The sequence below is a fragment of the Mycteria americana genome, chromosome 3, assembly GCF_035582795.1.
Source record: "Mycteria americana isolate JAX WOST 10 ecotype Jacksonville Zoo and Gardens chromosome 3, USCA_MyAme_1.0, whole genome shotgun sequence".
NCBI lineage: Eukaryota > Metazoa > Chordata > Aves > Ciconiiformes > Ciconiidae > Mycteria > Mycteria americana.
Genome location: NC_134367.1, coordinates 34,711,989 through 34,738,253, shown reverse-complemented (window position 1 = coordinate 34,738,253; position 26,265 = coordinate 34,711,989). Strand labels below are relative to the sequence as shown.

Below are 26,265 nucleotides of genomic sequence, written 5' to 3'. Positions count from 1 at the left end.
AATGAAAGCAACATGAAAGCAGTTAAGTTACTGCAGGGATGCTGCTCAGGGTTAAGTGTTGCTATTAATGCTGATGTGGACAGGCTAATGGGAATCAAAGGGCAAACAGCTCAGTTGACCCAAACTTGACTGCAAATAGCCATGTATATATTAAGTTCTAGTGCACCAAACATAGCAAGCACATAAATGTTAAATCTGTATCAAGAAAATAGGTATTGGGGGTGTGTGTATAACAACTACAAAGATGTGGAGTTTTTTATGCTCACCACTGAATGGAAGAGACTTTCTTCAGTAGCAAGAAAGCTGAATTCACCAGTTTTTCTTTCTTTGTATAACATTCAGCAATAACATATTATTCTCCCTGTTACAACATGCTGTATTGCTTTTTCCCCTCCAAAGCATGAGGTACTGAAGTACCTGTGATCTGACTGCTCTTCATGTAAAAAGGCTACATCATTGATATGAAATAGATTGCTCACTGCTCCTTTACAAAAGTAAATAATAGCAACAGGCAATAGAAACAAAATAGGAGGAAAATCTCAAAGGCTGAATGGAGCAGTGGAAGGACAGGACTAACAAAGAAAATACAGAAAACATTTTAAAAAAGATAAACTGAGATGAAAATAAAGCAAGTGAGAGCTACTCTGAGGTCTGAGCCATGGCTAAAACTATTTTCCTACATTTCTTCATTCTAAAAATAACATGTACTGCCTGTTAAAAATGTTAGTGTAATGTTCTTACACAAAAAGTTTATGAATGATATTTCATCTTAATCAACTGCAGTAATTAAATGAAAAACCAATTAAAATTACTTTTCAGTCGTTTTAAAATCATTAAGAAAGGCTGCTGGTAACGTGCCATTTTCTTTGAAAGAGGAAGCATAATTAGATAATTAAAAATGCACAAGCAATGCTCCATAGTACATTTTTCATGTACAGATGTTCTGAAGGGATTAAAGACTCCATCTCCCTCCCTCTCTGACAGACATATAAAGCAGTTTATTAAGACGGATTTGAAAAAATAATTATATTTAGATAAAGAATAATTAGAACATTAATTACACTGCCTTCACCTTGGTTTTGTACATAAATGACCTCAGAACCAGAAGTTTCCATCTGTAATATACTGTTTGGGGGTAAAAAGGATACATTATATTTTTTAAGCAGCTTAGCTCAACTGTTTCATATAACTTGCCTCCATGATAATAATTTGGAGGCTATTATCCTCTATTTCCCCCCCCAAAAAGCAAAAGTTGTGACTCAGGTTACATCAGTTCCTCGCCCTTGCCCCAAGACAGATTACCTAAGAAGCAACATTAATTAATCCGCCATACATGTTCAAGATGTTTTTCTCTCTAATGAAACTGAGAAGTGCACTAGTTCATGAAACAGTTTTGGTGTTCGGTTTTGAGCTGCAGTGATTTTGATAATCAGAAACAAAGTAGGATTGCCAATTTACTTCAAGTATGGCAGTGGATGTTTACACCGTGGAGATTTTAGATGCAAAATGCCAGTCGGTTATAATGTTACTGGCTTGGCTGTTAGTTACATCTATTCTTCAAATTTGTCAAACATTAAAAACTTAGGGAGGAATTTTCTGCGCCTGGTTTCTGCCCAAGGTTGAATTTCTTCTTTTATTTATTCTAAGTTCCAGCTGAAATATCATGGCAAATTGTCCGGTCCTTTTAGAGGAATTAAAAAGAAAAGAAATCCACATTGTACTGTCACATAATAAACAAATGAATAAATTCACTTCGCTTTGAGATGTACTTATGGCTGGTGCCTGACTGAAAGATGTTAATGAAGTGATCCTTCTATTCGGCACAAACTGTTTTCTGTTCTTTTGAATATCTGTAAATTCAGTAAAACAACATCTTTAAGTCCTAAGTCTCATGTTAAGAGGCTTCGAAGAGATCAACAGTTAAAATACCAGGAGTCTTTCTATTACAAAGTGGCATTGCACTCATTCACAGCTCCTATTGCTAAATAGATTGTACATTTCCTGAATATTACTATTTCACCTCAAGGCTAGAGGCAGAAAGTCAGTATTTCCCAGAAACTGCTTCTCTTGGCTACTCTGGATCTGGGAAAGTTAGCTGGACTGTCCAGGATGCAGGGAGGCTGCATCTTTTCTGTTGGCCATCAGGCATGACCCAAGACAAAGTCATCTGATTGGAATGCCAAAGAGAAATGAGATGGACAATAATCCCTGGAAGGAAAGAGACTGGTTCATGGTGATACTCAAGTAGGAAGAGAATAAGAAAACTTGGGGAATAAATTATTTTCATCGCTCTTTCTGAAGACAAAATGGTTCATAAAAATTCCTGAGACTGAATGCAAGCCTTTCCAACATACCATCACAAGTATTTATTGTATTATGACCCTCCCATGAGATGGTCAGTTTATCTTTTGTACCAACAAAACACTCACTATCCCCTCGCTTTTGCAGAGAAAGCACACTGCTTTTTCATAGGCCATTCATCCCGTTTTGCATGGTGAACCCAGCAATCATATAAACTGTGCAATCTTTTACTATGTAACTGGGTTAAACAAACCAGAATGTTAAAGAGCATGTATGTTTTTTGCAACAAACTTTCCACATAAGGGGATTGAATCCACGGCATCAGGCCAGAATAAACTGACATGCAACAGGCAGCATATGATCACCAATGAAGACACGTTTGAAGCAACTTGTCAATCATCACATAAAAGCTATGGGGCAGAGATCTGAAGAGATTCATTTCCCAGAGCAGCAATTAACTAGCTGAGCCAGGAGACCATCCTTTCTCTTCCTACAATTCCCCCCTCATTCTCTAAACAAGTTCTAGCTTCTGTAACAAAGAGAATTTGAGTTTTACAGGTGACTGACTCTTTATGTGTGCTGTCTTCATTCATCCCTGGAACAGGCCCATATCATGCACTGATCGAGGCAATTTCCATGGAGAAATGTGAGACTAATTAAGTGAGTATGCCTACACACAAAAAGGCCAGGCTTACACAGGTAGGCTCAGTTCTAGCATTTCCTATCTTTCAGCACTTAGATTCACACTCTTTGTATTCTTTTCATGTAAGTTTTGTGGAAGTTTTCTTTAGTAAGTGTTCTTTATATTACATAAATTTCAATTTAGTGCTTTATGTCATTTAAAACCTTCACATGTAAGCAGTAGAACTGATTTTAGTAGTATTTTATTCATATATGCAAGCAATAATCCTGCTATTTTTCAGTCACCTTCTCCTGATTTTTTAAAAACATATACATCAATCTAAGACCTATGGTTTTTTTGCTTTCCATTTTAGGCTACATTTTTAATCAGTTGAATTTTTATAAAAACACATTTTGATCTAATATATCAAGAACTGAAGAGTGAACAGCCATAAACTTAACAAATCAGAACTGTTAAGTTTTTCCTTTCTGTTTTCAGTTGAAGTACTGTAGACTGAGGGGTTTTCGTGATTTTAAATTTATTCTGACAGCTCTTTAAGCCAATTTGCTGGTCATCCTTCCATTTCTGGTCATTATCAATTTCAGTAAGTGAAATTCAGTGAATTGGTTAGACAGCCAAATTCAGCCAATTCAGTGAATTGCTTAGCCAGCCAAACTTTGTTAAAATTGTAGTTTTCTGACTCTTTGCATCTGAGTAATTTTTATTGATGAACTTAAACATACCTTCACTATTCTGGCTGAACTTTTATACTTCACTGTGACTGAATTTATCTTCCAGCTACTTGTAAGTTATGTTATTTGGAGGCACGGAGACTAACCATAAAATCACAGACTAGTGAAAAAGATCACTCTCAAATCAAATTACTATATACTCTCTTCCAGCACTTGTTCAAAAGAAAACAGTCCATATGGTTACTATTCCATTACTATTCATATCTTCTTTTGATATGAAGGCATGAAGTAACACAGGGACCAAAGGCTTCCTGTAAACAAACTAGCTCTGGAGTGAGAAGCCACAGAGCTGCGCTTAGTGGCACTGTGCCCAGCCTCATGAGCCCCGGAAGGCAGGACTCCTGGTCTGGGCATAGCGAGTTGCTGACACGAGATAATATGCTGGGATAAAGCTGTTGTATATGAATAGCTGTGTATGCACTATGTGATTATATCAACTGAAAAAGGGAATTAAACTGCAAAATATAGACAAATACTTTCAGATATTATGGCAGGGATTATCCAGAAGCAGGGATAAGTCCAGCATAGGCAGCATGATGGTAGTCCAGGGTCAGAGTTGATGGAAAAATCCCTTCCTTTTCTTCCCACTGTCTACTTCTATGTGAGTTTCTTATGCTGTGTTATGGTTTGGGTAACCTGTCCTCAGTTATATTCTTTTAGCTTTCTTAAATTCTGACCAGCTCACAATGTGATAGTTTATTGCAAACATAAGGTCATTTAGATCAGGAAGAATTTTACAGAATTTTACCTAAGTATACCCCTATCAAAAACATTTATCTTTTTAACTTAACAGCATTATACTAATAGCCAGAAACAAGAAGAGAGGATGTTATTGCATATGCATCTATCTACGCATATATACAAACACATACAGAGTATGTCAACCATGCCCCTACACAAAAACTGAGAAAGAAGTACACATACTCCCTACTTCTCTGACAGCTGGGAATGCAGATGATACAACCAAGTGTTAAAGCTGCCCAATGCTGAAAAGGTTCCTAGAGAGGTTTTACCCCTACGGCTTTGCCTATAAGTCTTGATCAGGCTTTTTGCTGAATAAACACTCTTTCTTTGCAAGAATGAACACTATTACCACCCTGAAGTTTTAAAAAGATGCTTCTTCATTTCTCAGATCTGATGACAGTTAGAACACAATTGTCCACATCTGTGAAGCTCTTAGTCTTTGTTAACCCTGCTAGGGAATTTGCATTAGCCACAAGTTGCATTTTGCACTCTATTAAAATTGTATATCTTTCAAGACAATTTGGCTTGGACTGTTTGGTCTTACATCCATGTTTCTCAATTTTAAATTGTTGTATTTTAAGCAAAGTAGCAGTCGTACCACTACTACTCCACACAGTTATACTTAAGACTGACAAGTTTTCCATCAGCTTGAACTTTTGGTGTGTGTGAAAATTTGAAGAGTAGTGTAACTGTTTAAAAGACCTCTCTGTATTGACAAGTATCAGTTACCCCTCTGGGGGGAATCTGAATACAGATACCGGTTTGTTAAGCTCACAAAATAGTCAAACTCCTAGCTTGTAAATAAAAAGATGAACCAGTGTGCTTTTTAAACCCAGATGTAAAATGTTACCATTATGCTAATGTTTTCCAGACCATAATGTTCTAACTAATCATAAAAAATTTACTAATGCTTGTAAAAATATATCACTATCTTGAGTACAGACTTGTTAAAGAGTTTCAAGTGCTATTTAGCACACACTCCCCTGAAAGTCAAATTATTTTTTGGCTTATAAACTTCCATTTCATAAAAAAGACAAAATTAGTGAACTTCATTTTTTAACTCAGACATTAAATTTCTGAGCTTTTAGCTTTGTTTCCTGTGTTCCTTATGCAATCCTTACACCTTCTATCACTTGTTCCCCTACTGGCTCATGGTGGTGAATTTCAACCAGAACTGATCCATTGGGAAGGAGTTGAAGATACCAAGGTTTTACAAGTTTTGTGAAGTCTCATAACTAGGCAGATAAGAGCTACATTAAATAAGATGTCCTGCTGAAGAAAGGCTGCTGTATGATCTCAGTATTTATCTATTCTCTTTGGTCTGCCAGATGGACACTCTGGATAGGGGAAGATCATGGAGATACAGTGGAGGAGGGAGGTGACTGCAGTCTGGGCTGCTAGGTTGTGGCCCTCCACTAATTGAGTTGTTCCAAAAGGTCTTGTATGCATGGCCTTTTCACTGCAATAAATATTAAAGTTGAAGTGAGATTGATTAATTTATTTTATCAACCCTCCATGTTTTAGTTATTACTTATGCATCTTTTGTGAGCACAGGACTAATGCAAACATACCAGGGGGACACACACACGTGCTTAGGGATGCAACACACAGTGCAAAAGCACATACTAAATGTGGAAAGCCTACATCAAAAAAACTGATGGAATCTAGTACCCACTGTTGAGGGTCTTGATTTCACCTCATTTTATTCTATCAGTAGGAGTCTGATTAGCAACTATGGAGTGGGTAAGTTTCATTGATTATTTTAAAGCATCCTATCCTTTGAAAAACACTGTTTCTTATAATGCTACCCTATATGCCATTCTCTGCATTATTAACAGTGAGAGGCTCTTTGGATTGAACAAATGCTAACACCAGTCACATAATAAAATGTTAATTTAATCCTATTTTTAAATAAAGACTTTGCAATGGAAAATTCCAAGATGAAAAGGAATCTTCTGAAAACATAGCAGACATATGGCTATGAATCCAATGGAGGCTTTTATTGTTTATTTGTAATAGTAAGACCCATGGAAAGTCTTCAGTCTGTCAGCAGCACTGGCTACATTATGGATGCTCCCGTTCTAGCTATGGGAGGGAAGATGTCCTTCATTGCAATATCAACTAATTAATCTCACTCAGTATTTAAACACAGAACTATAAACCACTGAAGCAACTGCACAATAAATGTTGCTTATTACATTATATAGGAAAATGAGTCTCTACTTAGTGACCCTAAATGTCCTGTTTACAGCAGAAACCTTGACTACAAAGAAACAGTCATAAATGGGCAAATTATCAGCAATATAATTGTGTCATAAATATAGAAGTTGTCTTCTGGTATTTATAACAGTCTTTTTTTATACCAAACTGGAATTCCATTACTGTTTTAGTCATGCTGTACAAAAGCTAAAGCAGTATAATATCTTAGTTCTAATACTGACTTTAATAGCATATATTTATAAATTACAAATAAATAATTGTTAAAAAATATTTGGGAAATCAAAGCAGATGGTCACTATTGCCATGTGCTCATTTAGCTTGTAAATAGAAGTGCTGAAAGAGTCTAATTCCTGAAGCTAATGGGAATGGAAAAGTGCTTGACAATTCCATGCAAGTGCTCTACACAATGCAGAACTCCAGCCAGCCAGAATAAAACATACCAACAAGTGTGAACATCCTGATTCAGCATAAGCGCTGCCATGGGCTTGCATCTCTCTTTCCAGTAAAACCATGTGTGGTGCTGCACAGGCTATGTACTTCACTGAACCTGTGTACAAATCACTAAGCCCAGCCTTTCCTTGGTTGTGGGGAGTGCTCACAGTGCTCACATTCCTTTTTCAGTGAAACCATTTGGTTCTTCTTGCACACGTAGTCTGTATCTCACTATCCTTCCCTTCCCTTTACAGCTGATGGTCACTCATTAATGCTTGTTACTATCATGCAACAGAAAAAGCTATTAATCATCTCCCCATTTATTCTCCCCTCCTCATGAACAGCTAAGCTTGCTGATATGAAGATATGCTTCATGTGCTCAATTCCCTGCAATTTTCCCCCCCAAATATCCATCTTGGTACAAACGTCAACACGACAAAAGCAAACAGCATGAAGAGAGACCTTCCGACAAAGAATCAGACCACTGTGCTCTGCTGGCTATCCCTTCGTGATGTTCACTGTCAATATACAGAGTGACTAGTTAAACGAGATCCCAGTTCACCAGGGAATCCCAGAAATTTGAGCTCTGTAATAGTGCCTCGAACCAAAAACTCCTTTCTTCCCATGAAGAGGAAACTGGCCTCAACACTAGGTCAAACTGGGCTGTTAACTGATAGTATTTCTGTTTTGATGACTCTCTGAGCTGGATGTCTGATCTGCCTCTGCAAAACTCTCTCCTTCCTTACTCGAAATTCTAAGGGCCTGTGAAGTTAAACCAGAAAGAGTGTGCAAGAAAAAATAAATTCTATGTTTTTCTGCTCTATTAGAATCTCTGGGTCACACACAGAGTATGACCCTGGATTTCTGTGGAAGTTAGCTGGGTAAAAGAGAAGAATCAAACTCTCTTATATTACTTGCATTATTTTATTTTTTGGGCATGACAAAAAATGGTGGAGAGACTGGCCCAATGTTTCCAGGGAAGAATGAAAATTAGCAATAGATTTTTCTTTAAGCAGTTTAAGGCAATTCTCTTTTCCACTTAGAAGCAAACAAAATCCCCCTACCAGTCTAAGCTGAAAAAATGGACCACAGGAGGTTCTAGAAACAGAAAGTAATTCAATAAATTTCATCCTGGGGAGCACTGTGCATTGTCCCCACTAGCAGGAGACATGTTTGAAGAAGGGCCAACAAAAGAAACAAGTACATTTTTATCTACCTTTAAAGAATTCAGTTCCACTCAATATATTATTAAGTGAGAAATTACATAGGTTAAAAAAATTTGGCCTTTGAAGCCATCTAGTACTAGAGGACTATAATGTAACAGACTAGTATAATAAAATGCAGTTGCTACACATTGAAGTTAGAAAACAGATATTTAGTTCCTAGGAAGCTGAGAGACTTTATATGCTTACAAATGTTACATAGTGTTTCAGTTACAGCTTACTGAACTGTAACTCAAAACCTAAAAGTTAATCTTGTAGGTTAAAGTGTGAGGCTTGAAATTTGATTCAGAACTATAATAGCTATTAAAATCAGTATGATTTAATTATTCAAATTAGAAGGAAGAACCACTTATTTCTGATAATCTTTCTGTTATTTGTACGTTTAGCACAAAAGAAATATATTATTGCATTATAAATATATGAATTACTTTAATCAATGTAGCTCAGATCTAGTATCTCATATTTCTTTCTTAGAAAGGAGGGATTCCTGTTTATATAGAAGATAAAGGATTTCATACTTATGTGAAGTACAGCCTAGTCACCTTAAAAAAATTTGTACCTGAAAATTACAGGATCTACAAGTTGTCATGAGGAAGAAATTCTCAGGTCAAGAAATACTCTTCAGTCAAACTTAATTTTCAGAGACATAATTTAAAAAATAAATTGGGAACTCTCTCATCCTTTTGAACATTAAAAATAATCAAAATTAAAAGAAAGCTTCAGAAAAGAGGACAACTGCAGTATTATCTCCCCAAAGCCATGCCAGTTCATATTATGAGCAGAAATGAGTATTGTTTCAATGAGTGCCTTTGCACTGGGGCTTTGACAGTTGATTAAAAAAATTGTATTGAAGTATGGATTCTGATGATCCACAGTCCAGCTGATAAATTACAACTGCAGCCATATATAAATTTGCAAGTGCGTAGTTATGCAGGCTTTGAAGCAGATATAATATGGAAGAGGAATAGCAAATGAGAACTTAGTCCAAGATTCTTTAGAAATGTGACAACCTGTAATAATCTGGAGTTAAAATTTCCAAAAAGAAAGGCTAATCTGATTCACATGTGAATATATATGCAGCAGAATTCATAATTTCTGGTACTGCTAAAGCTATGTAATTGACTGTGCGGTGCTTTAGGCCTGAGAAATGTGCAACAGACGTTCCAGAGTGATGTTTCGAAATGCTGCACGTGGCAGAATTTAACTACAAAAGCAAGAAATACCCTTTTGAAAATGCTGATTAAGGACCAGATTTTCAACGTGATGCAGACTGATATTGCCACACTGCTGTTTGTGGAGCTGTGGAGATTTGTAGTCGCTGGGATCTAGCCCTTCATATATTGCTAACATCTACTTCTACTGAGAAAGAGAACCAGATGAGCACACTGCTAGAAAACTGTTCATTAACACCTGATGGCAGACAGCTAGGCATGCAGGAGGTACACAAGTAATGAGATTTTTTTTTTTAATCTGTTTGGCAGTGCTGCAGCATATATAGTATACAAGGTGAATCTACTATGTCTTCTATTATGACATCCTGAAGGCCCTCAAAATCCTAGAATGAGGAACCAGCATGCTTCCAAGTGCATGACAATGTCTCCTTTGCCAGACAAGGATCTGGGCTGATAGCATCTTGCACAATTAGAATAATATTTATTTTTATACAGAATACTGGTAGTAAGAGCTATAAAAATCAGGAACATCCAATTTGGCCTACTATATCCAAACAGATCCTTCTCATGCTAAGCTACACTACTGCATATTTCACTGCAAACTTATATAGCTCAATCCTTTATATAATGTGAACTTGCCCTTACACAGGTTTGTATAAGGAACGTGGGATCAAACATACGCAAGGTACAAAAGAAATCTGTAATATTCAACACGTTTTCAGGATCATCTTGTAGGGTTAGCTCATGAATGTGGCATAGTGAATATCCCACACAAAGCCAGTTTGAAACTACCCGTGAATTTGTTCCCATTTTCCAGATGATTTGCTTTTATTGATGAATAAACTGCAGTGTTCTTCTGTTGTTACCTCTACTAGTTCTGTCCGCAATATCTATAATAATAATTAAAAGATTTTACATTTTGTTTTTTCTATGAGTGAAGAATCTTAACTACACCCTGTACACTGCAGCACAAATTCAATATACAGATTTTAATTACTTTTGTAATTAACATGAAATGAGTGGGTTTCTTTATTTCAACAGAGACCTCAGTCTCATCAACTGAAATGCATGAAAAGCCTTGGTGTATTACGTTTTCCTTGACTGTCATGACATGAAGTTAAACTTTGCTCAGCTGGCTCTGTGGTGCAGTACTGCTGCATTTCAAGTGAATTAATGAGCTGACAAGGATGGATGTAGTGCTAGTCTAAACAGAAGGTGGGGGAAGGACTGAATAACTTTATTGCACAGGTCACATCACATACATACATTTATGATGGTAACAGGCAGCACTATTGGGAAGGCTGAGAAGAGGTTAGAAGACCCTTCAGACTCTCTCTACTCCATTCTCCCTCACCACCATAAGTTGTATTAAACTAGCTCCAATGTACTATGTGGGAGGATGGAAAACCAGTGGGAGAAAATCTGTTTCCAATCCAGAGAGTGCTCTCTGCCTACATTTCCTTGAGAGATCTTCTGCAGATCAACACTGCTGTTTGTCCTCAATGAGAAAGCAAACCTCCAGTTACTTCATCTGGCTCCACCCTAAAGACATCGAGGGTTTTATGTAAGAAAATAGTATAATAAGCAGCATGAAACGAAACTCTGAAAAGAAAGAGGGATCTATGTGTACAAATATTACTAAATAAGAGGGAGCTACAAGCACAGAAAAGCAGCCAGTCAGCACTCACCATTACCCAGTGAACTCCAAGCAGAATGTCTCTGGGCAGGTCTAGAAGCGGGGAAGGGAGAGGTCTTATTTGAGTCACTAGGAGCCTTTGCCTGGCTTAGAGTTTGCAAGCTCATCAACTTAAGAGCTTGAAGAAGCTGGCTCCACAGTAACTAACAGGACAAAAAAGTACAACAGCATAAGGATGGGGACCCTATCCTGTGCTAGGGAGTCTCCCACATTTATATAAAGCCAGCAGACTCGCCCTCCAGAAGTGTGAGTTTCCAGAACTCTCACAGTAATTAGGAAAGTCCCCAAATGTTTTGAAAATAAACTAAATGGCCTCATTTCTAGTTAGCTCCTTGCATGAGAGTACCATCAGCAGAAGGAACATTAAGTTATTTCTCAGAGACTGGAGTAGACATAGCAGTGGGTACTTCTAATCCCTGCTGACAAACTGGAAGAATTGTTGGAGTTTGGCAAGAACTGTGGATCCAAAAAGTTAACGTTGCACAACACGCTAACTGTGTCATCTTCAGTTTCACAGTGACATTCAGACTTTCAGTGCAAATCTTCAGTCATGGTCAAACGCAACTTTAATAAGTTCACTCCTTTTAAAAGAAAGAAATGAACAGCAGATTCATTAATTAGCAGACAGTTCCTTTTCAGTAAAAAAATTAAGGATATTTGGAAACTACAGTTATATCTGAAAGCTAATTTGGATTCACTGGATCTTCCCTCTCAGTAAGTATTGCTAATCAAAGCTGTGAGGAGACAGAAAAGAGACCTAAGTTTCTCAGATTTCCTCCTGGTTGAAGTGGCAAAGAGAGCCTGCAGAGGAAAGGCCAGGAGCAGGGTGCTGAAGAGAACACTGTGCTGTGGTCCATACTGATATCAGCTAGCTCTTCATGCATGCTCAATATCCAAGGAGAAAGGACTCTGAAGGAGATGCAGGGAACTAAGGAAACCATCCAGCTGTAGCTATGCCCCCAAAGGCACAACTTCTGGCATGGTTACAGTTTTTGACCATTTTGGCCAACTGCTACATGACCAGCACTACCAAGTATTATGGTTATGAAAAAAGCAAATGGACTCTTCCATGTGTTGGTTAGGGCACAATTAATGACACTGTGCAAGAGACCTCATCTACACTACTGATCACACGAATTCAAGGTTGCATTCAAATTGGAAACTGGCAGAGAAGGGCTGCTAAGATGACCAACAAAATAGAAAGAATGTAATATGTCACTGAGTAAAACAACAGCTAGTTAAATCATTGAGCTACGATTGCTTGCTATGATACCCCAGGGAGTAAATAGAAGTGAGGAAAAACCTATCTAAATAAGATGCAAATATTGGCACAGGGGCAAATGTGAACAATGTGTTTAAACTCCCTGTGAATAAATTTACCCTGTAACTCAAAGAAATTTTCAGAGCATCAAAGAAATTAGATTTGGAAAACCTTCTAAAATAAGTGGGTGAGAGCAAAAGCAACCAATTAAGTTGAAGATGGATCCTGAAAATACATTAATGTGATCCAGTTCTTTGTGATAGCAGAGGCTACATTCAGTGACTCCAGAGAGGTCCCTTCCAGTCCCATGTTCTTATATATAGAGCAGAACAGATGTAGGGAAAATTTGCTTACAGACAGCACCTACTACAAAATAGGACTGAATTACGACCAAATGCTTCCATATGTGTCACCTAATAAAGCTGAGGTTTAATGAAACAACATTCCTGAAGATCTGCTTATGTCCAGTCTGTTTAGGTATCTGTTAAAGATAAGCCTGATGATTGGTCACCACGAGCTCATTTATCAGCTCAGAGTGGTTGATTACTATTTTACCAGGTTGTCACAACGAGCCAGAAGTAAGCTGTATGTTTTAATCCTACTCACATGATACCACGTAGCGTGGTCAATTTTAAAGCTTGATACAAAAAGGATGATTTTAGCACAGGGAGAAGCTTCCTAGTAACATTTACATGTTGCCTCAGCAGGTAGGAAAACCAATATTCCTTCTCTAAGTGTGATAATGATTTGAGAGCAGCAGAGTGGAAGGCAGGAGATAACCTAATCTGCCAAAGGGTCATTTGCATTTCCGAAGTACATGCATATTAAAGTGTCTGCATGCACGCTCAGAGAAGTAAAACAAAAATCACAGGGTTGAGGAGAAGCCTCCTAAATTGGTCAAGAATCAATAGTGTTGTGCATGCATGTGTGTGCATGTGTGGAATAAGATCTGAACCTGAATGAAACTGTAAGGAAACCCTGAGGAAAGGATGGACGATAAAATCTAGTGTGCTATGATTACAGAGGACTGCCTCTGATGAATGCAACTTTATTTGTAAAGTATGCATATGAGTGAGGTAAAGGGTCAGCATCTACAACAGGTGATGTGAAAATGGAGAAAGAATTCGGGAGTTAAATACAGATGAAAAAATTTTTCATTCCTGTCACCTATGTTGTTTCACATTTAACTGTCATCTACTTTGCATTCTATAACTAAGTATTTTACTTTCATTTAGCTTCACTGCCAATCTGACTTGAATTAGAAGTCATTTCCAGATACAGCATACTCACCTACCCAATACGTTATTCACAAAATCACAGAATAGTTGAGGTTGGAGAACATCTTTGGAGACTGTTTAGTCCAATCCTCCTGCTCACTGCAGGGTCGACGAGAGCAGGTTGCTCAGGGCCATATCCAGTTGGGTTTTGGATATCTCCAAGTACTGAGACTGCATAACATCTCTGAGTCACCTGTCCCACTGTTCAATAAACTTTGCAGAAAAAAGGGTTTTCTTATGATTAAGTGGGATTTCCCTTATTTCAGTTTGTGCTCATTGCCCCTCATCCTTTCACTGATAAGAGTCTGGCTCTGTCTTTATGCTTTCTCATCAAGCATTTATGCATGTTGATAAGATCCCCCTGAGCCTTCTCTTCTCGAGGCTAAACAGTCCCAGCTCTCTTGGCCTCTCCTTGTATGACAGATGCTCCAATCCCTTCATCATCTTCATGGCCGTTTGCTGGACTTGCTCCAGTAGCTTCATGTGTCTTGTACAGGGGAGCCCAGAACTGGACTCAGCACTCCAGATGTGTCTCACTAGAGTTGAGTAGAGGGAAAGGATCACATTCCTCAGCCTGCTGGCAACACTCTTCCTAATGTGTGTTGGATGGTGTTGGCCTTTGCTGCAAGAAGGCATTGCTGGCTCAGGTTCAACTTAGTGTCCACAAGGATCATAGGCTCTTTCCTGCAAAGCTGCTTTCCAGCTGCAAAGCTGCTTTCCAGTTGTGAGCCCCCAGTGTGTAATGGTACATGGGGTTATTCCTCTCCAGATGCAGGATTTTGCATTTCCCTTTTTGAACTTCATGAGGTTCCTATTGGCCCATTTCTCTATCCTGTTAAGGTCCCTCTGAATAGTGTCACACCCACCTAGCCTATCAACCATTCCTATCAGTTTTCTCTTGTCTGCAAACCTGATGAGGATGCACTGTCCCATCATCCCAGTCACTAATGAAGATGTTAAACAGTACTGCCACAATATTGACCTGAGGCATATAACACTAATGACTTGCCTCCAGCTGGACTTTGTGTCACAGATCACAACCCCCTGAGCCTGGTGTTCGCCAGTTTTCAATCTGCCTCACTGTTCACTTACCTAGGCTGTACTTCCTCAGTTTGTCTGTGAGGATGTTTTGGAAGAGAGTGTTGAAAGCCTTACTAAAGACAAGATAGAGAACGTCTGCTGTTCTCCTCATTCACCAAGCCAGTCAACTAATGAAAGAAGGCTATAAGGCTGGTCAGGCATGATATCCTCTTTGTAAACTGATCCTGACTATTCACAATCACACTCTTGTTCTGTATGTTTGTAAATGGTTTCCAGGATTATTTGTTCCATCACCTTCCCAGGGGTTGAGCTGAGGCTAACAGGCCTATAGTTCCCCAGATCCCCCTTGCCCTTCTTGAAGATAGTAGTGACAATTTCTTTCTTCCTGTCTTCAAGAACATCACCTGGTTGCCATGACGTTCCAAAGATTATTGAGTGATGACATTGGTCAGCACCAGCTCATTTAGTACTCATGGGTGCATCTTGTCAGGTGCCAATGACTTGTACATGTCCAGTTTATTTAAATGTTCCCTGATCTGATCATCCTCTGCTGAGTCCTTGCTCTAGACTTTCCCTCTGGTCATCAGCTCACTCCAGAAACCTCCTGGATTGCTTGTGCCCGCTCATCCAGCATATATCAGGATGGTTCAAGCTCCCCGTGCAAACCAGACCTTGTGAAAGTGCATCTTCTTCCAGTTGTTGGAAGAAGGTTTCATCTACTTCTTCCTGATCAGGAAGTCCATAGCAGACACCCACAACAACATGACATTGGTTGGCCCTCTAATCCTGACCTATAAACTCACACTGGTTCATTACTCCTCTCTAGGCAGAGCTCCCTGCTCTCTCACATAAAGGGCAACACCCCTTCCTTCCTTGCCATGCTTCCATGGATCGCAGCGCTCCAGTCACGTGAGCTATCCCACCATACCTTTGTGATCCTGATGAGATCATAGCCCTGCAGCTGCACAACATACTTCTAATTCCTCATTTGTTCCCCATGCATTAGCGCACAGGCCATTCAGAGAGCCACCCAGTTGTACAGATCTCCCAGAAAAGGTCTAAGAGCTTCCCTCAAATGCTCTCCTCTCAAGCACCTCCTTATTCGTGTGCATACACTCAGGGTGGGCTCCTTCCTGCCCTGTTTTGTTGATTATGAGGTCCTGCTTGTCTACATCATCCTGCACCCTTTGCTTGCCAACTCATCAACCACTTCCTCGCTTGATCATGTGTTGTCATTTTGCTCCCCCATTGCTCCTGATTCAAAGCTCAAGTGTAGTAGTGCTAAAGTTCTAGTGTACTGAAAGAATAACAGCTACATGCAAATTGTATGCGCTGTTCTGGAAATTGAGAATGAACAGGTTTGTCAGAGAGAACCAAAGAAGTTCTTTTCCTTCAGTAATATACTGAGAACATACCTGAATCCCAAGAAGCATATATAAGTTTGAGATAGAAACCATTCAGTGGCATGGTATTATATGTGAAAGACATTGGGACTGGTTTAAGTCCACTATTACAACCTATTATATTATCCTCTTTCTTTGCTAGGCCTATTTAAAATATTTTCATTGAACTTAAGCATTCAGTTAAGAAATGCATGTAAACCAGATGAAAATACAGTATCTACATTATTATATTATTGTATACCACACATTTATTAAGATAGTAAATATAATTCTTATGAAAGATGTGATGATCCTAAATACAGTTCTTACTAAAGACGTGATTTTCAAATTCAAAATGAGGAATAACTGTGATATTCCTAATGCAGGGACAATTTGTTTGAAATCCAGATACACGGAGAGAAATTCACCTTAGAAGTAGTTATCTAGTCTTTCATATACTTGGCAGATTTTGTTCAATCAGATTTAAGTGAAACGTCTTATGGTAGCCAACTTGCTAAATCCTCCAGAACAGAAACCTCTAGCTCACCTCCACCATGCATGACAGTTCCCTCCTTGACTTCACCAAGAAGTCCAGGTATCTTTGGTATCTTTGCATAAACAGGCCTCTAATGAAAAATGATGCAATGACTTCATTGGGCATAATTTTTAATGAAGCAAGGAAATGTCCTTCTTTGTCTGATCAAGCCCATATGGTGCGGATTAATCACCATGCATTTAACATAGACTCTTATTTATCAGTCATTTGCATTAAACCATGAAGAATTTCCTTCTGCTTCATTTAGGATGTGAGAAATGTTCCCGAGTCATATACAGTAACATCTGTAGCATACACAGGCACAAAGTATTCCTTGACTGTATTATGAATGCATAAAGACCATGACTGATGAAAGCAAACCTTCATAAAGAACGACTGGTAATCTGACTTCAGTCATGAAATACACACCAACTCCAAATGCTATGGCAAGCCAAATTCACAAGTCTGATTCTGATTCAAGTCAAAAGTCCCAGAACACTTTGTTCCCAAAATTCAGGGAACATTTTGTTCCCAGAACAAAAATTTCTGCTATTTGCCTGCACTTCCACTAGAGAGCATGGCAGTCAACCAGACTTCCCAGGGTAGTAACTTGAAAGATGTCTGGAATAATTTCGTATGCAGACTAATTTATTCAAGCATAGCCATTTGTTATAACATCCACCTGAAAATACTAAACAAATTAAAAATTAAGAAGCTATTTTTTGTATATAAAATATATATGAGATTATAATAAATATATTTAGAACTTGCATCAATCATAATTTCCCCTTGCAGCCTGTTGGAAGTGTTAATCAACAAAATCTCCAGACTGAAGACTCCAGGCTAATGGTATTTTCCATGCATGTCATGTCACAGCTCTGACAGGTAATTCAATTACAAATATACTGTAGGAAAGAAATTAGACTTCTGCCTTAAAAGGTTTAGACACAGTCTTGTCATTGATTAAAGGAACGGGAAGATTTGCTTTCATCCTCCCTATGTTACTAACTTCTTCAGCATGCTCAAGTTTCCTATTACTACAAAACCTTAAATTTGGGAGCTTTGACCCAAAGAACAGCTAGAGTGTTACCTAGCTATTCAAATAAGATGCACAGTATTTCTGTGTTGTTCTGCATCCACTGGTTTTCTCCTTGCTATTCAGATAATGTTTTATTCTATAAAAGCTGTACATTATGAAAAGCACAATGTAATTTGCATATAATGCATCTGAAAGAGTTACTAATTAAAATTAAAAATTGCTGAAAAAAACACATATTGTTACAAATTTATAGCTAATACCCATACACTTTAGGGCCACAAGATAAAGAGATGTGCTTCCAGGTTTTAAAATCTTTACTGCTTGAATAAAGAAATAAGTATTTATAAACATGGGATAATATAGAATGCATTGTCTGAAATGATAGAATCTCAAACCTTCAAAATTGAGAGAGAATAGAGAGAGATTGATTGATTCTGCCTGGATTGATGGGGAAGAGGCATTAGCAAGCTTTTTTAAGCATCTTTCCTCTATTAGGATTTGAGAGGAAAGGTCAGGAAGCTGTTTGTGCTGGCAGAACTGGTGGTGAAGTTAGTGCATATAAACTACACTCACTATGACCTGAAACCTCTGTCCTTCTGATATTTAAAAGTAACGATATTTTGTACAAAATTACAACAAAAGTTTCCTTTCTTAATGATACCCCTAAAGAGGACAGTATCTTGTATTTTCATATGTCTAGGAGCTTAATTTGTACCCTTCTTCACAGATGCATTAATATGAGGGATGATGGGGTTATATTGACTAACAACATTAACTAAAACTACTGCTGTCTTAAGCTGGCACACTTCACATTCAGAAATTTGACACCACAACTCTTAATATGAATAACTAACCAGTGTTTTTTAGCTCATGTAGAAATGTTAGAGGAGCACAGTTTCACTTCAGGTTACTAATCTGAACCCTGAAGTACTCTCCAGTCACATTTCTCCATTTAATTTTTTTAACTCAGCTTGCTGGTCAATAGCCCTAGGATTCATTTTGCTCTACTCAATGGAGAAAGAGACAGACACCCTTTCCAAAGGTGAAGCAGATCAGGAATCTTGCTTGTGTATACTGAATTTGTGTATTTTTCTTCTGGATACAAAAGGCACCTAAGGATACTAGTTGAATGACTTAGTTTAGTGAGATGGCTAAAACTGGGCTACCTCCTTTGAGTTTCTATATGCTTACTAGGTTCTTCATAGCTCTCATGTCCAGAAGATATCTGGAGAACAAAAGTAGGTGCATAAAAAGGCAGTTCAACTAACTTTCTGTCTTTAAACTTAACATTACACTCACACACTTGCCATGGCACTGGGCTGACACACTTCCAAATGAAGATGATGGTGGATATGTGGTTTCAGTAAGACAGAAGACAGGAAGTTAAAAAATGCTCTTTTCCTTGCCCCTCCTGCTCAGCCTTCCCATCCCATCCCATCCCATCCCACCCCATCCTGCTTGATATATGTTAGCATCAGGTTCCTTGGAGGCAAAAATAAAATTTGAACTTCAGATTACTAATCAAACTTGAACTTCAATTTTCTAATTCCTTGAACTTGAAGAAACATTAGTAATTAAGAGAAAGAATCAACTTCACTTAATTTTAGATGTCTAAAATAAAACCAACCAATCTAAACAAGTCATCTAGGGTTCCTTCAACAATTAATACTAGAAAAGGACAATTCACCTGTCTTTGACATCTATCTGAAGATGAGGTGAACCATCCAAGATAATAGGCGTTTTCTTCATTTTAAGGATGACTTAGGGACGTTAGACAAATAATTTAACAAAAACCTAATTTTTACATTAATTCCACTGTAGATACGTAGTTTTTAAGGCTAAAGTTAAACAGCATGAATGTCAGTCTGAAAAAATTGTTCATAATACAATCAACCCTTTCCCCAAAGTAACTCTTCATTTCCATGTAATAAGTAAGCTGCACAAAGAATTGACTAAAGACTATGTGACAGAGGCTACCAGTACAGACACAGGAGGGTAGGAAGCTGACTTTGGCTCAGCTCATCAGCAAAATGCCTTCTCCTTTTCTTTTCTTCAACACCCAGCTTCCTTTCATTCTGACCTCTGTCCATATCTAATTCCCATGATACAACATTTTTGCAGGTCTCCAAAGACTTTGACCTTTTTATAGCGATAATAGGCAATCGTCCAAAAATAACTGTGGACAACTCAAATGGAAAATTTTGAACAGCGGATGTTAATCTGTTGGATACAATGTTTTCCAACATAACATCAAAATTATTTTAAATTTCACTCCACTGCAATTAATGGCTGAAATAGGCTAATTGCAAAGATAGTACATTAGGGATCTCCCACTTATTATTTTAACAGGTCTTTCAGGGGAGCAAAACCACTGCCAACTTAGAAAAAAAATATTGGAAGTTATGAGTAATTTATGAATCTATTAATTTCTCCCTCATATTTCTACTGAATGAGGTGTACTGTATATTATTACTATACATTTTGTTCACTATGGAAGTACTACCTGACTTTAGAGAAAATTAAAGCAAGCAAGTATAAAGCATCTAAACTCTTGGATTCTGTGGACAGTATCAGAAAGGGAAGACACCTGAGTTCTACTTACATCTCACTTTAGGGGTCTAGAGTGAAGCTGAACTGGAGCTCCCATTGCACATACTTGGCTTTGTACACTACGCCAGCTAATCCTGTACCCACGGTGCTCTGCCACTCATTAGAATGGAAGAAGTTGAATGAGAGCAAGGATTTGACCCTATGTTTCCCCCTTTCCAGCCTCACATGAGGTTAGTGGTTCTCCTGGTTCTGGTATTTGTGATCAGACATTCTGAACCCAAGGAACATTTCTGATACAATCTGTTCAACACAGAGACATTTATGAGAAAAAATCCTATTTCGTTCAACCTGCCAAAGATACTGTGACAGGGCCTATCTGAGAAAATTCAATGTCTAGAAAATGCAGGTATTTTGGTATGACTAAAGCCCTCTTACAGAGACAAGTATGGAAAAGCTAGGACATAATGAAATGCAGCATTTAAACACATGAACTGAAATAACTAAACACTTGAATAGCTTTAAATACATATACAGTTCCACTGCAGTGTTCTGCTGGATTGTGGATTACTGCAGCTGTCAGGTTATAATTTCACCAATCTGAAACATGACTTTGAATACCCTTGTGAACTTTCCGTAACAAAAAAATGAGGTGGAGCTAGTTCATACATAGAGGCCAGTTTCTGAGTTTCCCTAACATCGCTTCCCATTGCATGAACAGATCAAAAAGCCTGCAGCTGAACTTCTCAGACAGTGAGTCTGTCTAGAAATGTTCTGAAGTACTAAATGATGCCATCCAGACTTTTATCAGACTGATTTCCTCCATAAGGATAAGGTTTTTTATAGTTCCTAATTCTTCTCGTGTCTTATAACACTTAAAGTCAAATTTTTGAGAGTTCAGACATTGGTAGATGTAATCATAGACTACCAGGCCAATCCTACAGTCACTATAGCTGGTGGGAGTTTTGTCATCAAGTTAAATAAAGACAGGAACCACTCTGTGTATCTAAAAAAGCATTAAACCAAGAATAGATTATTATCAAGGACAAAAGAGATATTTGATTATTGATAATGCAAATGAATTAAACTACTTTTGAACCAGAGATATCAAAATTACTATACAAATACTTGTTTCAAAGCTAGTAATTTATCATATGCATGAAAACAGCACAATAAAGGCAGGTAGGTAGGGAAATACATACATAGATTGAAAGAAAGACAAACAGAGCTTTTATGAAAGAAACGTTGTTAGATGAAAAATCTAGTAATATTTCTGCTGTAATACCTTATTGCCATATAGATTACACTGATTCATAGCCAGCAATGAGATGATAGTGTGTGTTCAAGTTCCACTTGCCACAAATACATTAATCTGTCATCTCCTCATGGGAAGTTTGCTTTCTATTTTAGATACACAACTGCAAAAATATTGTCATCTTAGGCTAGCAATGGAAGACGATTTGTATGTGCATAGACATTTTTCATAAATTGTTATGTTGTGGTCATCTAATTTCAGTAATTTCTGGTTGTATTTTGGCACTAAATGAAAGAGGGGGTGTGATACAATTGAAGCTGCACTGAGAACTCACCTGATTCTGCCCCGAGGGCGTTCAGATTGCTCTGACATAAAACTTGTGCTGCTGAGGCGTGAGGCACTGCTGGTTCGGGAAATGGCTGACACATCACTGACATCACTATCTGATGATTTGGCAGAGACGTTATCACAACTTCTGTACTGATCTGTTTGTATATTATACTAGAGATCAAGAAAAGAAAGGGTGAGGAGTCTCATCAAAACATAACGCATATATTGAGACAAATGACCTAAGTATGACAATTCTCTCTAACTGCTTTTAGATCCAACAAAATTGTATGAAATTCAGAGAAACGCCTATATTAAATAATGTCTTTATGTCTAGTGAAGAAATCAAACATGGTATTTATGAACTAAATAAGACACTTGAAATAAATTACAGTATTGGAATTGAAATAGGCTGCTGGTTCTTTAAGTACACTGGAACTATAATACTGAAATATTTATGCAGTGGACAGACATCTTCTCAAGCACATGCATACCATCTATTTGGCTACAGACCTTTTTTCAATTTTTCAAATACTAAACAATATGCTATGAAATACTTGTACAGAGTTAGTCTGGAACAGGAGAACTGTGTATGAGTCTGACTGAAATGTAATGCTATGTGAAGCTGACATTAAGGATTGATTTCAATACCTAAGTTCTATCAGAAAAGGAAAAATGTACATTTTCTACAGCAAAATATCTCTTTGTATCGTGATACTAGAGGGATAGTCAGGCAGAAAGCTAACTAGTCAGGCAGCAAAAATAGTATTTGTTTTCAGGCAGATCTAATCTAGTTGCTTTTAACATGTGCACACATGTGAGAACAAGCAGAAGACCCAGCAGGAGGAATATTTGGATGGGGATAGAAATTACTACCCTTTTGCTAACAGCAGAAGCTTTGATTAGTTAAAACCAACTGTGACATCACACCGCCTATTACATAATGCTCGTATTACTCACATCATCGTTCAGACATATATAAAGGGAACTGGGGTTGTTTAGTCTGGAGAAAAGGAGGCTGAGGGGAGATCTTATTGCTCTCTACAACTACCTGAAAGGGTCTTCTCCCAAGTAACAAGCCATAGGACAAGAGGAAATGGCCTCAAGTTGCACCAGGGGAGGTTTAGACTGGATATTAGGAAAAATTTCTTCACCGAAAGGGTTGTCAAGCATTGGAACAGGCTACCCAGGGAAGTGGTTGAGTCACCATCCCTGGAGGGATTCAAAAGATGTGTAGAGGCGGTGCTGAGGGACGTAGTTTAGTGGTGGACTTGGCAGTGTTAGGTTAACGGTTGGACTTGATGATCTTAAAGGTCTTTTCCAACCTAAATGATTCTATGATTCTATGACTCTATGAAAAGAAAGCTTCAATCCTAGCAATGTCACACTTACCTAAATCTTCAGCCACACAGATACGAGGATCAAATCATTGTCAGGTTCACAAAACTAAAACCCACTATCGTTAGAGAGCAAGGTATCCTTGGCTGTAAAGTGACTAAACCAGTGGTATACTTCCCAGGGCATATTATGGGAAAACTATTAACATGTGGGAACACGAGGCAGTTTTTGACAAGACACTCTAGGGAGTTCATTTTCCAGATCTGTGCTCTGTAAAATCTCAAGTCATAAAAGTTTATTTATGAATTATACACAAAGCTGTGACAGTCTGTGAATATCCTCAGCTCAGCTACGCAATGGGTTGCAGGCTGAGTCAGTTGGCAAATGTCATGCTGTAACTTTAAAAGGCTGGCAAACACAAGCTCGGGTTTGTACAGATGAATGTATCAGGCCTCCTGTCCTTAAGCCAGGTTTATCTTCTATTGCTCCGGTGCCTTTCAGTAACTATGTGTGAGGTCTACACAGCACATTTGGAAACCTCTTGGTAAAACATCTAAGATAAGATGAGGAAGTTAATGGGAGTAGACAAGGGGAGGGAATAAAGAGCGTACTAAGCACTGACTATAAATATAGAAATCTGTAGGAGAAATGGAGGTTATACAAATTTAGTGTCTCAGCGTGTGTTTCAGGGTTACTCACAGCTCCTGGATGGCATACACCAAGATTAAAAACACAAACCAATTTATGAATAAAAACCTGGGGGTTTGACCTGAGGAGTGTGCATTGAGGAAATTATCAGCAATACCCTGTGAGGGGCTTGCACTGGCTGACTGAATAAAAACATCTGTGGGAAAGAAAGCTCTGGTTTACTAAAGGTAAATTTTCAGCTTCAAATACTAAATGAAACTCTGCAGATGATTTCAGAATAGCTTGGAGCATGATGACTTTGAGCTCAAATAACATCTAACAGGCATTGACATGGAAACAGATGCAGCAGAACTCTGACTTAATAAAGTGGGTAACACAGAGAACTCAAGAACTCCAGTATTTAAAAATACTTTCAACTACAGCAAGGATTTATTTGGAGATTCTCTTTCCAAGTGACTTTGTGTGACTTATCTGAATATAAATGACCAATGGAGTTAAGGTGAGACTATGCTGATACATTTATTCAGACCACCTTTTCAAAATGGCTTGTAGAGTCTGTGAAATAATTTTGCTGCTTGCCCTCCTTGAGACTGCAAAATAAACCTCTCTGAAATGGAAATACAAAACATACTAATTCTTATCAGCTCTATTTCATAATAATGAAACATTTAAATTTCTTTAGATGACATATTTTTCTTCTAAAGTCTAAAAATTCAAAGCAAGAATAAGCTATGAAAACTTTACTTATGCTAAACATAAATGTTCAGAGGCTGGAAAACTGAATGGTTAATTTTTTCCAGTTCAAGTTAAACTGTCTCACTCCTGAGCCAGCTCTGATATTTTATGCAAAATTCCCACAGAATTCCTAATGAATCCTTTAAGCTTTCCTAAAATGAGGCATCTAAAAATATGAAAAGCATCTGAAAACATGGAATGTTCTGGTTTTCCATTGAGCTAAATAGAATTGCAATCTGCAAAAGAAATAATGATCCTATTAAATACTAAATTTCTATTGATTTCAGTGAAATAGGGATTTCACCCTTCCTATATATTTAAACTATATCTAGAAATCATTCCTCTGCAGGTGAGATTTTTAAAATACTTTGTTTAAAATACAACCATGCAGTCTCTCTCAAATACATGGGGTTTTATGCATGGTAACAGAGTGTTTCAGAAATATCTCCATGTTTTACTTGTATTTGCTGACGACAATCTGACTTCCCCCCTCTGTCATTATGATGTCTATTTACTTTCCTTCCTCACCAAGAAGTCCACATTCTCTTTGTGGCCCTTGGTTTGAGAGTGCATACAGCGAATCTGGAATGGTAGAAGAAGATTCATGTGGTCCTTGAGCAAGCACGACGTGCTGCTGGAGAAGGCTGGCACCACCTGAGCTCTCCCATCAGGGGAACCATCAAGGCCAGATGCAGTGACTTCCTTCCTCCCTCCTGCTGGAAGCCTTTCTTCTACTTAAGTGTTGAGGGAGGTATAGGCTGCTGGCCTTTGTACCAAGCCACACCTGAATCTGGCTGTTTGTTTAGCACCCAATTAATTATTCAACCGCAGAATAACAAAGTTGAACACAGTGGACTATATATGCCATGTGGGGCAGCGGAAGACCCTCTGTTTCACTTGTACTGAATTTGCTTCACCTTTCAATGCCTACATACGTGGGCTGGGAAAGATGGGGAGGAGAGAGAGAAAGCATCAAGCATGGTTGTCCGGCTTACTGGTTAGGATACTGGGAGAGAAGTCAGCAGTCCCAGCTTGTATATCAGTGACTGTTTAGGGACTCAGCCTCATCAAATGACTGTTTGGTATCAATATGAAACCATTTATTGCTGTAGGGTCTTCAGCCCAGGTATCATCCCCCATGAGTGGGGGCTATGTAGCTATCCTCACTCTGTCTTGCTCCCTATAGTCCAGCAGTCTGTACAAAATGGAATTGCTTTATCAGACTGGCTTAACAGCCAGTCTTTCATATGTTGGTAAGCAGAGAATTTTATGGTGAGATGGGAGACAAAGAAAAAACTGAATCCATGTCTTCCACTTGACTTGGTAGTCTAGTCACAGCGCTACTGCATAAAACATGGAGCTTCCCTTCCTAAATGAGATTTTCATGGTACGGTTGAGCTTTTACTACCCCTTTATACTGCATACCAGGGCTGTGATTCCCAAGAAACTGAAAACCCTTCCCTTCACAGAAATAGAGATTAGCACAAAAAGTGGTGATGTTGAAAGTTAATGCTGAGTGCTGCAGCATTTACATTTTACTACTTCTTCTTCCAGATTTAGTTCTTCCTTCCTATAGCTGCTGCTTCTACTGAATTCAGTGTCCTCTACAGGAGGCATACAACTTTTCCCGCTTATTCCCTACCTACCCCTTTTTGGTAAAATCTGATAATCAAACAGTCATCTTATCTAACAGATGAACAAAACGAAAGCAATTTTGA

General features: G+C 38.2%; 1 protein-coding gene across 8 annotated transcripts in view; it reads right to left on the bottom strand.

Annotated features, from left to right (window-relative positions):
* RIMS1 (regulating synaptic membrane exocytosis 1) overlaps window positions 1-26,265 on the bottom strand; it is a 354,590-nt gene that overhangs the window by 53,063 nt on the left and 275,262 nt on the right. For 6 of the 8 annotated variants that reach the window (XM_075498194.1, XM_075498193.1, XM_075498185.1 and 3 more), the window contains one exon: window positions 21,834-22,000. The exons of the other annotated variants lie outside the window; for them this stretch is intronic. In XM_075498194.1, coding sequence (XP_075354309.1) covers window positions 21,834-22,000 — 167 coding nt within the window. The remainder of the gene's footprint in view (window positions 1-21,833; window positions 22,001-26,265) is intronic. 8 annotated transcript variants of the gene reach the window in all.